At 46.3% G+C, this 15,875-nt stretch overlaps 1 protein-coding gene across 1 annotated transcript in view; it reads left to right on the forward strand.

Annotated features, from left to right (window-relative positions):
- LOC309566529 (zinc finger protein 281-like) overlaps positions 1-15,875 on the forward strand; it is a 71,328-nt gene that overhangs the window by 47,069 nt on the left and 8,384 nt on the right. The window contains exons 3-5 of the mRNA XM_082271702.1: positions 9,480-9,603; positions 10,813-10,896; positions 11,481-11,599. Coding sequence (XP_082127828.1) covers positions 9,480-9,603; positions 10,813-10,896; positions 11,481-11,599 — 327 coding nt within the window. The remainder of the gene's footprint in view (positions 1-9,479; positions 9,604-10,812; positions 10,897-11,480; positions 11,600-15,875) is intronic.

Below are 15,875 nucleotides of genomic sequence, written 5' to 3' on the forward strand. Positions count from 1 at the left end.
TGGGAATTGCTGGGGCGTGGGCCCTCCCTGGGGATGGTAGGCCCCTCCTGTGTCCTATCACGGTGTTCCCCCCTCTCCCTAGCAAGTTTTCCCCTGCATTGGTTGTCCGCACCTGCCTTTTCCCCTAGTCTCCTTTTGAGGTGGGGGGTTAAATTGGTGCCAGGCCAAAGGGCGGTGGGAGTGTCGCTGGTGGCCCCCTTTTAGGGGTGCCTGCACTTTTTGCACTGCAGGGGCGTCCCTGGGAGGCTCCCCCCGGTGGACTATTACTTCCCTGGGGTTGCGGGTTCCGCGTGGCGCTGCCATTTTGCTGTGGATGGGTTTCACTAGTCTCAGTGGCCATGTTTGTGTAGTCTGCAGCCATGTTTTGGGTTTCCCTTTGTAATCTATAGTGGCGGCCATTTTCTTGTAGTCCGGTGCAGCGGGGGGCCTCTAGTGTCAGTGCTTCCGCTTCCTCTTTGATCGCAGTGTGGCAGGCTGTTTGGCACTCTCCAGCTCCAGCTGGGGTGGTGAGTCTCTGGGGGTATACAATCCTTCCTCTGCTATATACAGCGCTGCGGGTGCGCTGATAATTGTGGTGCTCGAGCGGTGTGCGGGTTTTCTTTTTCTTTTTTATTAACTTTTTTTTCTTTTGTGCGCAATGTGGTTTGGATTCAACCATGGAGCCCCTGGAACGTGCATCACAACCTGACCTGCTCCTTGAAGCTACAGGACCCCCTGGGTCTGTCTGCCCTGGCGGCCATGGCAACGGTCCTGCAGTCACTTGTGTCATAGGTTGATATGACCCCGCAAAGGCGGCCTAGCAAAAAGCGCCCCCGCCTTCACCTTTATCCTCTGCCTCAGAGTCTAAAGTAGATTTGACCGCCTTGGACGTGAGTCAGCCCACTGGATCTGCGTCCACGTACCCTGAGTGCTCTAACAGGGAGGATGAATCCTCCTCCTCTGCAGCCACGCATGAAAAAGCACTGGTGGAGGCATTGATTGTGTCATTGATTGTGTCATTGATTTTGACGCCGATTCAGTTTGGCACCCGCAGATCTTCCAAGGTGATTAAGGTGTTCCCATTTCATGCCTCTTTTGACGAGATTGTCACTAATCAGAGGGGTTCCGCAAAATGCATGGTTGGAATACCTAAGCGTTTCACTAGGAGATGTCCCTTTTGAGGGGTCTACTAACGGTTCCACTGCTGGTGGACTCTCAGGTTTCCAGACTAAATAAGGCCACACTTTTGCTGGTGGAGGATTCTCCATCCTTTAAGGATCCTGTGGACAAGAGAGCTGAGGCTCTGGTCCATTACCTTTTCCCCGTGGCAGGTTCAATGTTGAGGCCGGTGTTTCCTATCTCCTTGGTTATCCCAGACCTTAACTGAAAGGGCAATAATTTTACGCCAGGATCTGGAAGGTGGTAAACACCCTCCTGAGCTAGCGGATCAGATGATCCAGGGGCTACAGTACATTTGTGATGCATCTTTGGATGCGGCCCCCTTGGCTGGCAGGGTATCTGATGGCGGTGATTCTTTGCTGCATGATTTGGTTGAAGTACTGGTCGGCCGACCAGGCTTCTAAATAAAAAAAAAAAAAAGGTGCTGACTGATCTACCTTTTTTGTAGGTGATCATTTGTTCAGTGTCTCTATGGAGGAGATCATGAAGGGCCTTACGGGAGGTAAGAGTACATTCCTTCTGCAGATTATTAGGGGCAAGGATCCTCATCGTAAACATGGCCTTTTTTCTCAGTTTACAAGCGACCCTTTCATCCGTCTGGATTGCATTGTTGGAGATCCACCTGTAACTTCGCGGGAGGCTCCAAGAGACCCTTGAATAGTATGTCAAAAGCAGGCACTACTGGTTTTGCAGACAAGCCTTCCCCAGCCTGAAGGGGCGCCCTCACTCGCATCTGGGGTGGGGGGATGTCTTTGCTTCTTTCCGGGCCCATGGACCTTGCTCATGCAGGGCAAATGGGTCAACGAGTTGGTTCGGTTCGGCTTCAAGATAGTTTCGGTCTTTGCCTCCAGCAAGGTTCTTTCCTTCCAATTTACGCCTGTCTCACGTTCGGCTGCAGGGCCTCTATGGGGCAGTGCAGGACCTGTTAGCACAAGGAATCATTGTGCCAGTTTCAGAGTTGGAACGTTTTCAAGGTTTTTATTCAAATCTGTTTACCATTCCCAGGAAGGAAGGCAAGGTTAACCTGATCTTGGACCTCAAGGCCCTGAACCACTTTGTGCGGGTTCAGAAATTTTGGGATACAGTCCATCCACACGGTAGTGGCTTTCCTTCATCAAGGGGATCTTCTGGCTTCTATCGATACTATACTGTCATATTCCAATATGTCGGGCATATGCGTTTTCTTCGTTTGCCGTGGGCGAGGAGCATTATCAATTCGTTTGGCCCCGGTGTTGGCCTTGCTGCAGCAGAAGGGGATCGTGGTACTAGGTTACCTGGATGATCTGCTTCTGCGTGCAGAGTTCTCTTAGGCTCTAGAAGTCGACTTGGCTATTACTGTGTGAACTCTACAGGAGTTCAGATGGACATTGAATTTTCAGAAATCAACTTTGAATCCGTCCACCAAGCTGGACTACTTGGGTCTGACGCTAGGTTCAGCATTGGTCCAGGTGTTTCTTCCACAAGTGAAACTTCTGAAGTTTCAGGATGCGATTCGGCTCCTGTTGTCCAACCGTCTGTCATCGCTCAAGACTTGCATGCAAGTGCTGGGTCTGATGGTTTCCACCTTTTTGAGGCAGTTCCATTTACTCAGTTCCATACCAGACCTTTGCAAAGAGAGATTCTGACCAAATGGAACAAGGATCCACTGTCATTGTCACTGTTCACCTGATCCTGTTGAGTCTGGGTACGAGGGGGTCTCTGATATTGTGGCTCTGTTCTCCGGCGCTTCGCCTGCGAAAATCTTTTCTTCCCCTGTATTGAACATCAATTTCCACGGATGCCAGTCTGTCCGGGTGGTGAGATGTCTTGGGAGTATACTCGGCTCAATATGTTTGGACTCGAGGATTTCAGTCTGCCGATCAACACTGGAGATTTGGGCGATCAGACTGTCTGTCTCAGTGGACGGATCATCTGCAGGGATGCCCATTGAGGATACAATCGGACAATGCTACGGCGGTGGCATATGTCAATCACCGAGGGGGCACAAGGAGTGCCCTGGCAGCCTGGGAAGTAGCCGGCATTCTGAGGTGGGCAGAACTATAGGATCCGGCCCTCTCTGCTGTGCACATTCCAGGGGAAGAGAATTGGCAAGCAGACTATCTTAGTTGGCATACGTTGGATCAGGGAGAATGGTGTCTTCACCTGGAGGTATTTTCATCAGCTATGTCTCCGAAGGGGGACCCCCGATGTGGAACTGTTGGCCTCTCGTTTCAACAGGAAGGTGCAGGGGTTTGTGTCAAGGTCTCGGGATCTTCTCGCCTTTCCTCCAATACAACTTCTGTTAAGACTGCTACGCATAATCGAGGTAGAAGGGATTCCAGTCATTCTGGTGGCACCAGACTGGCCTCGCCCATCCTGGTACGCAGGTCTGGTGAGGCTGGTAGCAGACGTACCTTGGAAACTTCCTCTCAGTTAAGATCTGTCTCAGGGACTAGTCTTCCACCCTGCTTTACAGTCGCTTGGCTATTGAAAGCCAGTTACTGAAGGGCAGAGTGTTGATTCCTACTCTGTTAAAAGCTAGGAAATCAACTTCCAGGAAGGTTTATCTCAGGGGGATTTCTCCCCATTCCTTTTCTGTGTCTCGCCTGTTGGAGTTTCTACAACTAGGTGTATATCAACATTTTGGCTCTGGGCACTTTAAAGGGCCAGATTTCCGCTTTGGCTATGTTTTTCCAAAGGCCATTGGCGGCAAAGTCCTTGATTCACACTTTTGTGCAGGGAGTTCGCCATCTGGCTTCTCCAGTGCGAACCCTGGTACCTCCATGGGATCTCAATTCGGTACTGTAGGTACTTCAAAAGCCCCCTTTTGAAAACATTTGTGAACTTCTTTTGCTCACTCTTTTGCAGAAGGTGGCCTTTTTGGTTGCTATTACTTCTGTGTCTAAGGCGTCAGAGTTGGGTGCGTTGTCCTGTCGGTCACCTTACCTGGTGGTTCACAGGTGGTTATGACCCTGTCCAGGCGTTCCTTTCTAAGGTTGTCTCCGGGTTTCGTTTGAATGAAGATATTGTGTTGCGTAGTTGTGTCCTTAGCCCAAACACCCTAAAGAAATTGCTCTGCATTCCTTGGATATAGTCAGAAGATTCGGGTTTACCTGGGGGTGACTGAGTAGATTTCAGAAATCCGATTCTATGTTTGTTCTTACGGATTAACCTCCTAGGGGGCAGGCCGCATCTGCTGCGACCATTTCCAGATGGATCAGGCAGATGGTGGTGCAGGCCTATTCTAATAAGGGTCAGGTTCCTCCTTTTCCTGTCAAGGCACATTCTATGAGGGAGCTTAGTGCCTCCTGGGCCTTTCCGTCATCAGGCGTCAGTGGTTCAGGTGTGCAAGGCGGCTACTTGGTCCTCTGTACACACATTCGCAAAGTTTTATAAGGTGGATGTACTTGCATCTTCGGATGCTGCTTTTGGCTGCAAAGTTTTGCAGGCTGCGGCTGCAGAGGCTCCTGCCTCTTGAGGGTTTTTTTTTTTTTCCTGGTGGCGAGCTCCAGTTGTTCCTGGTTGAGATCCTGTTTTACCTTGTTGGCTATGTTTTAGCCTTGTTGGGAATTTTATCTCTTGCTGTGTTCTTCCCACCCCTCATGTTGATACTGCTTTGGGACATACCAAGGGTCTAAGAAGCCATGGAGCTGTGTCTGTCAGTGAACGAAAGAGAACTGTATTTTTGTTTTACTATAAAATCCTTTTCTCTGAAGGTTCGCTGAAGGACATAAAACCCGCCCCTCCGTTGGGTGGTTATTTACTCTTCTGACACTGCTTGTTACAAACTCTGCTATAGGACTTCAAAGTGATGGTGTACCCTCTGGGACTGCCTCAGGGGTGTAGCCTAAATTTGTTTCCATCTAGTCCTACTTTAGAGGGAGCATGCGTAAGCCCAAGGGTCTAAGACATGGAGCTGTGACCGTCAGTGAACCTCAGAGAAAAGGATTTTACGGAAAGACAAAAATTCATTTTTTTTTTTTTTTTTTTTTTTTTATTTTTTAATTTGCACATTTTATAATTAACCTGGGTGGATGCTGCATCTGTCCCCTGCCAACACAGAACCAAGCGATCTAACGCCGCAAATTATTCCTGGCAGCTCACTGGAGTGCTAAGCTGCAGAGGGGGCAGGAGCGGCCGGCTTAAGCTCTCAGCGGCTCGCTGGGAGGCTAATGCTGGCCATACACGCACAGAATTTTGGCCGTTTGCAGACTGAACGATTATTCGTCAGTCGAAAGCGAATTGGCCACTAACCTACAGAATAAACTCTTTCACATAATCGTTTTCATGATCATAATGATCGTTCGATAACATGCACAATATGAGTCTGAATATTATTTTTGTTTCAATTTTACCATACACGTAACAACTTTTGTAGAAACAATAAAAGTTGTCGCTGTGGATCCATCGACATTAGCCGGGCACACGATCGAAATCGTCGGTAAACTTGTGTTCACTAACGGCCCGATTTTCGAACGATCTTTCCTAAAACAACCATTTTCGGCCGAAATTCTGTACGTGTATGGCCAGCATAAGCCAGGTGCCAGTCCAGGCATGTGGGTGGATACCGGCTTCATTGTTGCGATCTGGCCCAAGCCTAGACTGACTCTGTGACACCATAGAAATATGGATTTTTTTTTTTTTTGCACATTTTATACTTTCCTAGGTGGAATCTGCATTTGTCCGCGGACATTGGTCACAGGAGTGCAGAACAAACCACTCCTGTGATCCACAGACAAGTACAGCCAAACGAGCTTTGGCTGAACTTCTCCTTTTTAAGTTTATTTACACCTATCTATTACTTCCTCATTGGTAAGTAAAAAGTTTCTACATTACAGCTAGCCTTACAGGACGTCTACAATGATGGGACAAGATACATATGGTACTTGGGGAAGTGGTAGGTGTAAAGAAATGTAAAGTGATACTACTTCTTTAAAGATCAGTTCATAACTGTATTCAGTCGGCTCTAAACACAGGATTAACAAATTTTTTACAGTTTGCACATTGCCGACAAGTGAAATTTGAGTATTCAAATTTTCAAATTCAAGCAGTCTAAAAAATGTAAAGCCCAGTACAAACCTATACATATTAAAGCGGTAGTATACTTTTTTTTTTTTTCTTTTACCTACAGGTAAGCCTATAATAAGGCTTACCTGTAGGTACAATTAATATCTCCTAAACCTGCACGGTTTAGGAGATATTTGCCCTTCAGAGTTCCTTGCCGGGCATTTGCCGGAAAGTGACTCCCGCGCGCATGCGCGGGAGTGACGTCATCGCGGCTCCGGCCACTTACAGCGCCGGATCCGCCGAACCCAGAAGAGACGCAGAGGTAGCATGTCATCTCCCACAGCGATGCATACTAGCTCATTATGCCTTTGTCTTGCAGGGTTTTTTTTTTTTTTTTTGTTAGGCAGTATACAATCGCTTTAACTTTGAAATGTGTTGATTTCTGGACAGCCTTTGTGAGTGAACCTCCAGAAGCCTAGGAAGTGCAGCTTGTGGCAGCCACACAAATGCTTGCGTTCTGAGCTCCACTACAGCTTCCTCAGATTAGATCATAACAATTTTCCTTGGAAAATAAATTGCTAACTACATTCAACAGTTCAGAGGGAGTGGCAGTCCTGAAAGTCTGTCCACCCTCATGTTGAGATTATCAGTTGTCTATTGTCAGAAGTATTGAACAATAGTCTTGCATGTGGTCTTTCTGCAGCTGATCTTTTTCCTTATTACTGATTGACCATGTCTTGTTCCACTCTGTCTGTTTGGAGCCTGCAGTCTTGGTGGAGAAGCAGGATTTTGCTTTCCAATGTCCGAGATGCCACCCTGCTGACTATGATTCTGATGACTGATGAGAAAATATTTAAGCAGCAGCATGAGAAGTGTGACAAAAACAAATCTACAGAATAAATGAACCACAAGCGGAGTAATCCTTGTTTGGCAGGTCCTTAAGTTCCGCTTTCTCTTTAGCAAGGAGAGCAGCAGAGTAGCGGCATCACCAGATCTCATTTCGTATCGAAGACTCAGTGGGAGGTGTACAGTGCCTTAGATCTCACACTTTTATGAGGCTCAAGACACAAGAAGTGCACAGCTATTTTTTTAATATTATAATGCAGGATTTATATAGCGCCAACAGTTTGCGCAGTGCTTTTACAATATAAAAGGAGACAATACAGCAACAATACAATTCAATACAAGAGGGCAAGGAGGGCCCTGCTCCTGCAAGCTTACAATCTAATAGGGAGGGGCTGGTGAAACAAAAAGTAGTAACTGTGAGGGATGAATTGATGAGGGAAGTAGAAGATTTGGTTTTTAGCTGAAGGCAGGATAAGCCCTACTGAAGAGATGAGCTTTCAGGGATCTCCTAAAAGTGTACAGAGTAGGAGATAACCGGACAGATTGGGATAGTGTGTTCCAGAGCACGGGAGAGTGTTTTTGGTATTCTTTAAACAAATGGCAGTGCTAGAATGTTTCCTATAATATAGTAAATCTTTTCACTTTAGGTTCACTTGAAGGCCCCTTTCACACTGGCCGGATCCTCAGCAGAGGATCTGTCTGCTGAGTGGGTGGATGACAGGTCTGTGTTCATGCTGCTTATGCAGAGTGGACACGGACACAGCCCGCTCTGCTCTATGGGCAGTTGGATATAAATGGACTGGCTGTCTGTTTATACCTGACTACCCTCTGACTTGATCCTGCCAGACGGAGCGGAACAGATCCACTTCCATTCATTTGTGCTGAATCAGATTGGAGGTAGACGGTTATAAATGGACACAGGGCCGCCTATATTTGCTGTTGCTTAAAGGAGAATGCAGGGTCTGATTTGGTCTACCTGAAAAATGGGACAGTTGGACCCAATCAGACCACTTGTGTGAAAGGGGCCTAATGCATGTTATGGGTTGGGGTGGATTAGGAATGAAGATTATTTTACCATGTTTTGGTAATTTTCACATTCCTTTCCTCCTAGGCGTCTGTCAGATTTTAGGTTTGTTGGTACCTGATCCAGAACGGCACCGTTCTTTTAACCACTTACGGACCGCCCACCATGTATTTACGTTGGTACTTTGGCGTTAATTACCGGGGTTATGGCAGCAGATGGCTACCAAAACCTCTGTATTTTTCTAAATGGCGGGCAGTCCGCTTTAACATAAAGATGGTCCCAGCGGCAGATTTGCTGCAGGATCACCTTTATGGGTGGCGGGAGAGGTGCCCCCCCTCTCGCCGCTTCCCGGACCTGTCGGTAGCAAGGAAAACGACCCCGTCCGCTGTCCCTTCAGGCAGGAAGTCGAGCGAGGGCAAGATGGCCCTCTCTACTCTATGGCCTTGGAGGACCAGAGCGACATCATACGTCACTTCCTAGCAACGGATTAAAAGAGCCCATTTTTTTTTTTCATAATGGGGGAAAAAAATTTCTTTTTGTTTTTTTTTTTTTTGTGTAGATGTGAGATCTGAGGTCTTTTTGACCCCAGATCTCAAATTAAAGAGGACCTGTCATGCTTATTTCTATTACAATGGATGTTTACATTCCTTGTAATAGGAATAAAAGTGATCAAAACAATGGGGGAAAAAAAAAAAAAAGATAAAATTAAAGCGCCCTGTCCCTGTCAGCTCGCGCACAGAAGCTAACGCATACACAAGTCGCGCCCACATATGTAAGCAGTGTTCAAACGACACGTGTGAGGTGTCGCCATGATTGTTAGAGCGAGAGCAATAATTCTAGCCCTAGACCTCCTCTGTAACTCTAAACTGGTAACCTGTAGAAATTTTTAAAGTGTCGCCTATGGGGAGTTTTAAATACCAATATTTGTTGCCATTCCACGAGCATGCGTAATTTTGAAGCATGACATTTTGGTATCTATTTACTCAGCGTAACATTATCTTTCACAATATAGAAAAAAACATTGGGCTAAACTTATTTTTTTATTCAAAAAAAGTGTATTTTTCCCCCAAAAAATTGCGTTCGTAAGGCCGCTGCGCAAATACAGTGTGATAAGAAATATTGCAACGATCTCCATTTTATTCTGTAAGGTCTCTGCTAAAAGAAAAAAAAAAAAAAAAAATATATATATATATATATATATATATATATATATATATATATATATATATATATATATATATATATATAATGTTTGGGGGTTCTAAGTCATTTTCTAGCAACGGATTTTAACTTGTAAACAAGTGTCAGAAAACGCCCCGGTCCAGAAGTGGTTAATACAACAGTGCTGCTATATGCTGTGATGTGTATGAGCCTCACTCCTGTGTTTGTCTATACTAACTCCTACCTCCTTTCAGTTTTCAGTTGTTTTCTGATTGCATTTCTTTTTTTTTTTTTTTTCTTCCAGTCATTAGGTGGTGATGGTGACGCTGCTAATCTGTCTCCAAATCAGAAACCTCATATATGTGAACATTGCAGTGCTGCTTTTAGGAGTTCCTATCATCTACGCAGGCATGTGCTCATACACACAGGTATGTTAATTGTCATTTAAGCTGCTTCAAATGATGACCTAGAAAGAGATCTTGGACATCTGCGGTTTGTCTGTGTCTGCATGTCTAGCCATGTTCCTTTTTTTTTTTTTTTGGTATATTGCTTTATAATGTATGTTTACATGGAACTCAAATAATTAAATGCATGTTATAAAATAGTTTGTGTTAAATACTGCTAGAACAGTAATCTCATAATTCTACATGCCCTGCAACCAGACTGTGTACTTCCCAGTATGCATGTGCAAGATCGGTTCGCAACCTCCTGGGACATGTTGCATGTCTTAGGATGTTGAGGGCAGGGAGTGGGTGGAGGGGGCGAGCTTCCACAGTTCTTGCCTAGGTGAAAATTGCAGAAGTGGGAATCGATAGAAAAGTTCAGCGAAACTTCAGTTTTTGCTGGAAGGTTCACCTTTCAAGTCAGTCTATGTATTGTTAGGCTCCTTTCACATGGTCCGCCTCCGCCGGGGGACTCCGTGCTGCTCAGCAGGGATCGATCCACCGGTCCCCGCTGAGCAGGCAGATGACAGCTCCGTCTCCTCTGTGTGCAGAGACGGAGCTGTCAGGTTCCCTGCTGTCCCCTATGGGGGAATCGGATGAGAACGGATCACCTGTCCGTTCTCATCTGATCCCAATCGATCCGACCCGCTGGACAGATGAAAAATAGGGTTTCCATCCATCTGGATTTCACGGACAGGATCGGAATCAGATAACAGCGGGTGTCAGCGGAGATGTCTCCGCTGACATCAGCTGCCCCATAGGGATGCATGGAGGATCCGATCAGGTCCGCCTAAAAAACGGACAGGCGGATCAGATCGTATCGTTCATGTGAAAGGACCCTTACTCATGTAAACAGAAGTAATGTATGTTTTTGTCTCAGTCATTTAGTTCTATAGTACAGGAATAGGAGCAGGCGTATTTACATAACCAGGCCATTGCTTACATTACAAGTGATCAGAAGACTAGGAAGTCTGGGTTACCTTGGTACACTGATATGTGCTATATAAAATATACTGTAGGGGGGAGACAGGTTCTTGCGTCTAGAACACGGGTAACGTGGAAAATCTATGTAGGATTTTCTCTCAGAAAGTGTCTTTAATGGGATTTATTGAATTTTTAAAAGGTTGCACAGTGGATGCAAACATAAAAGTTTATTTTAATCCAAATACAACTTCCTTTGCATTATTTTTATAGGTGAAAGGCCATTTCAGTGCAGTCAATGCAATATGAGCTTCATTCAGAAGTATTTGCTACAACGACATGAAAAAATACACAGTGGTATGTATAGAACAGGTTTGCAGATTCTTTTTATCAAACAATTGCAGTATGCACTTAAATGGAAACAAACTTTGACACCCCAGCCTACACATATCAAAAGAATTCCAGTCAACTTTATTTTCTACTAGCTGCTCCTGTCTTGGAGATGGTAAAGCACACATTTCCTGTCGGTTTTCTTTAGATGAAAGGAATACCTTTTTTTTTTTTTTCCTTTTGTGACTCATCTGTTGTATCATAAAGAGAACCTGTACTGAGAAATATATGTAGGCTGCCATTGATGGTTTCTGAAGATGCTAGTTGCCTGGAATGTTAATGTTCCATTAAGCTAAGTTAAGCTTTAAAAGTCTGAGTCACAGATTTGGAAAAGTATGTAGCAAGTGATGTCCCTGGGGCTTCTTTATCATTTTGTTTTCACCATCTTGGTACGAATTCTCGCTGCTTTTTAATTTTTATTCACTTTGACATTACCACTCTACACCTTTTATGAACTAGCAAAGAGAAAATGCAGGATTTTGAGTGCCTAGGCTGAACTATGATCCCTCAAAATCAATTATAACTGGGAAATTTGCTTATTTAATTTCCAGGTGAAAAACCTTTTAACTGTGATCAGTGCAACATGAAGTTTATCCAGAAGTATCACATGGAGAGACACAAGAGGACTCATAGTGGGGAAAAGCCATATAAGTGTGACACGTGTCTGCAGGTACATGTTTATTGCATACCATTAAGCAAATTAGTGGAAAATTCAGGTTGTATAAATGAAGAGTCACATGTGGTTAGAATTTGCTAGCTAATATTTTTCCCTTGCTAGCCTTGTGCCGACCTGAAGCACCAATGCAAATGACAACCCTCTTATATCCATTCCCATTCTTTGCAATGCTCTTGTCTTTTAAGAGGTTACTCGGGCACTGGGCAGTGGCATGGGGCATGCATACTTCAAGACCACAAACCAGAAGGGAGTGCCTAGGGTAGTACTGAAATGAAATTTAGCTGTGTGAAGGGTATGGCCTAACAGTTTGTTCTGTTCTCGCTTGCACAGTCAGTTTGCTGCAGTTTTATTATGATAAATAGAAGCTTTACATATGTGCAAGAGACCCAGTGACGATATGCACTTAAAACCAACTCTTAAACTAGAATAAAAACTTCAAAATGAGGTCCACCTTTATAGGAAAAACACAATAGCTACCTGTCCCATCTTCGCTTTCACGAAGTAGCTGTGCAGTCTGAAAAATGATCGGTGTTCAGACTTGCAGGAATGTCGGATGCCTTATTCCCTATTGCACTTTGGGGTTCCTTCTACTTTCTCCTACGTCCCTACAAGATACAATAGCGACAGGCCAAACCTCTAAGGGAAGCAGGGGACAAGACACCCCGAGAGTATGTTGGATGCAGAAGACTTTTCTCTCCTTGAGCGGGAACATCCATGGTTTGGGTGGGAGGAGAAAGGTAAGTGTTTTCTCTACAGTAAGAGCTGTAACACCTAGTGTATGTGAAGCCAAAACAGTTTTTTATTTGAGATGAGATTAGAGAATGATTACCTCCCTGCCAGGTTGTTTTTTGCTTTCTGCATACAGTCTGGAAAATTTCCCTTCAGATCCTGTCCCAAAGACACAAGTTGTTAGAGAAAATCTCCCAAAGTGAATGGAAAAATCCTCTCAGACAATTGACCTGCAACAGGTGTCGCCATTTAAAGATTTCTCCCTACCCCTTGTTCTGGAGACCACTTTAAAATATTGGATTTCCCCCTCACAATCTTCATCAGTGACAATGGTCACCAACACAAATGGGGGGTGATTCTTTCTAATGAGGGGTACAGACAGCAAAACACTGCCTCGTACACACGCACCGATTGTTTGCCGTGAATTTTCGGCCAACGTCCGATCGGCCGATTGTCGGCTTTTTAGTATGATGCTTCCGACAACCAACTGCGACTTTTCGGCTGAACAAAATCTGGTGTGCATGCTATAAAATTTTTGTTGGCCGTCAACAGAACGGCCGATTGTTCTTCAGTCAGTACAGATTTCGGCAGACAAAAATGTGATGAGCAAGACTGGGCATGCTCAGAGAAGAAAAAACACACGAAAAGTAAACCAGCACATGACATCACTTCTGCAGTTTGTTGTTGTTGGCCGACAAAATTTGTGTGCAGTCTAGAGCACATTTCAGCCAACACAACAACACTGGACAAAAGACGGCCGATCGGTCAGCCAACAATCGTTGCGTGTGTACAAGGCTTAAGGATGTCTAACCTTTTCAGACTCTAGCCAAAACTGGAAAAAAGGTTTTGCCTTGAGATACTTTTGAAGAGACTGTCGCCAGGCTGTTCACTTCATCAACAATCTTTCTATAAGATTTATATGTGTATTAAAAAGAAACTACTTGCCTCGGCTCCAGCGATGTGGCGTCCCAGAGCCCTCGGGGATGAAGTCACTCCAGCACATGCTTGGGAGTTCAGACAAGCTTTCGTGGTAACTTCGTTCTCATCAGGATTGCTGTAAATCCTGCTTCAAAATGTTCTTGAAAAAAACAAAAACCTTTGTGATCTCTAATATTGCAGTGATTTCAGCCAACTGTATTGTAAATTTTTTTTTTCTCTTACGTCCTCCGACAGTCGCCGCCTCTTCATATTCGTCACATATGGGGGTATTAGACTTTGCTCCGAAGGAGTAGCTAGGCAACAGAATATGTTAACAATAAAGCTTTAACATATCCCACCCTCAAGGGGTGGTCCCCTCAGTCAATACCCTCCTACTTCCTGCAACCATATCTCAGTTTTAATGTCTAGCTTGTCAGGAGTGGCTGGCTCTCTCTGTGCTGGGACTTTCTGTCCCAGCCTCTTTCTTCTTTTTAATATTTTGTTTGAGTTTTTCTCTCTACCTTTATTTAGCTGTTATTTTGTCAGCGTTAGTTAGTTCTTCGGACGAAGAGGATCATGCGGACTGGGTCTCGGGCTGATCCCCCTGGTCGCAGGTCGTGGGTCAGTGGCTTCCCAGTCTGCCATCGAGCGTTCAGCCAGGTAACGCTCCTGGCACAGTGAACGACCCATCCCTGTTCGGTGCAGGGATGATTGGTGAGGTGGCTACCTCACTGGACGCTGTGCGGTTTCTTAACCCCCATTTTGTGCGTCTTGAATTGCGACTCTCCCTGCCTCATGTGCAGCGGCTTGTTCGCCTGTGCGGGTCCCCCACGCCATGTGAGGTAAGTGTATCTATGTGGGGATCTGTCTGTCTGGGGGGGTGTCAGTCTGGGACTGTGTAACCTGCCTCTATTCACACTGCTTGTCTCCCTATCTCTCGGCTGCATGCTGTGGGCTGCAAGGGGGGGGGGGAGCTGTATGACACTGTGTGTGTCAGACTGGTCAGTGTGAGAAGCTGTGTGCTGTGGGGCATGTTTTTTTGGCATGTTTGGGCACTATACGGCGATCGCTGCGGCGATCTGACATGTATTCTGATATTGGAATGTAATGTGTGTTTTAATGCACTGTGGAGCGGCGGTTTCGGCGCCAAACGACGCCATTTTGCCTACACCCGCTCCGGCCGCATGGTTTACATGCATGGCGGCCATTTTCTTGTAGCCTCCATAGGCTTACATAGAAGCGCCCTGGCAGCATCACTTCCTCTTTCCTGGAACACCGATCGAGGCAGCAGCAGCGGCGAGGGTCTCCTCAGGTTTTATCCTTCTGTTCTTGCTATCCATTGCCTGTGTTCAGTTTGCATATTCCCTGTGGGGGTCTCATTGTGCTTGAGTGTGGTGCGGTGGGCTGCGCTTGCCGCGCTTGCTTAAAAGGGGCAGTTAACCCTTGGTTGTCTGGCATTACAGGGGCAATGGATTCTCAGGAGGGCAAATTTCCTACAGTATTGGTGGAAAGCCAGGGGACCGCTGTTTCCCCCCCAGGGGGGGATTTAGCCACTATTGTGGCTGGCCTTGCTGCTCAGGTGCAAATGCTGGTGGCTGCTCAATCTACTAAAAGGCCCAGAGTTGCTCTTTCCTCTGATTCTGAGGGTGAAGGTGATGGGGCTGTTCTGGCAGGGGCCTCCTTATCGGGGTCCCGCTCCTCTCTTCATCTAGTGGGGTCTGAGGTGGAGGCTGAAGTTGAGGGGGTCGATAATTCTCCCCCTGGCTCGCCTGAAGAGCTTGCAATCATGGATGAGTTGATTGCTTCCATTAAGCAAACGCTGCGTTTGCAGGACGAAGTGTGTCCCCCCGCTGCCTTGGCGGCTTATGGGACGCAGAGGAAACGCAGGACGCCGCAGGTTTTTCCCTGCAATGCTGATTTTCAGCGCGCTGTTAAGGATCAATGGCGCGATCTGCGCAAGCCTTTTGCGGTACCGAGTAAATTCAAGCTGCGTTATCCTTTTTCGCCTGCCACTGATGAAAGGTGGTGTGTGCCTCCACCAGTGGATCATGCAATTGCGGTTTTGAACAAAGCCACTGCGATTCCTGCAGAGGGTTCCCCTGTTTTCCGTGATGCCACGGATAGGAGATTGGAGTCTCTTGCCCGTCATACTTATTCTGTTACGGGTTCTATGCTTAAGGCTCTGTTTGCTTCTCTCATGGCGGCCCAGGCGATCGCAAGTTGGACGCAGATGCTTAGGCGCGTCCTAGTGGCCGACTCGGCCTCGCCGGCGACCCTGGATATGGTGGATCAGATCCACCAGGGTGTCATGTATCTGTGTGATGCGGACCTGGACCTGATTCCGTTGGCTGCACGTGTGCACAGCGTGGCGGTGTTGTCTCGCCGCCTGGTCTGGTTGAAATGTTGGTCGGTGGACCAATCTTCACGTAAGACCTTAGCCAATCTGCCTTATGATGGGTCTCGCCTTTTTGGGGAGTCCTTGGATGTGTTGATTAAGGGGATCACCGGGGGTAAGAGCACTCTCTTGCCCCATTTCCCCAAGGCTAAGGGGGCTTCTGGGAAGAAGCATGCTAATTTTCGGCCCCCTCAGGGGTCCTTTCGTGCCTTTCGGCCGCACTACAAG

This window comes from Pelophylax lessonae (genome assembly GCF_965119305.1).
Source record: "Pelophylax lessonae genome assembly, chromosome: 11".
Classification (NCBI taxonomy): Eukaryota; Metazoa; Chordata; class Amphibia; order Anura; family Ranidae; genus Pelophylax; species Pelophylax lessonae.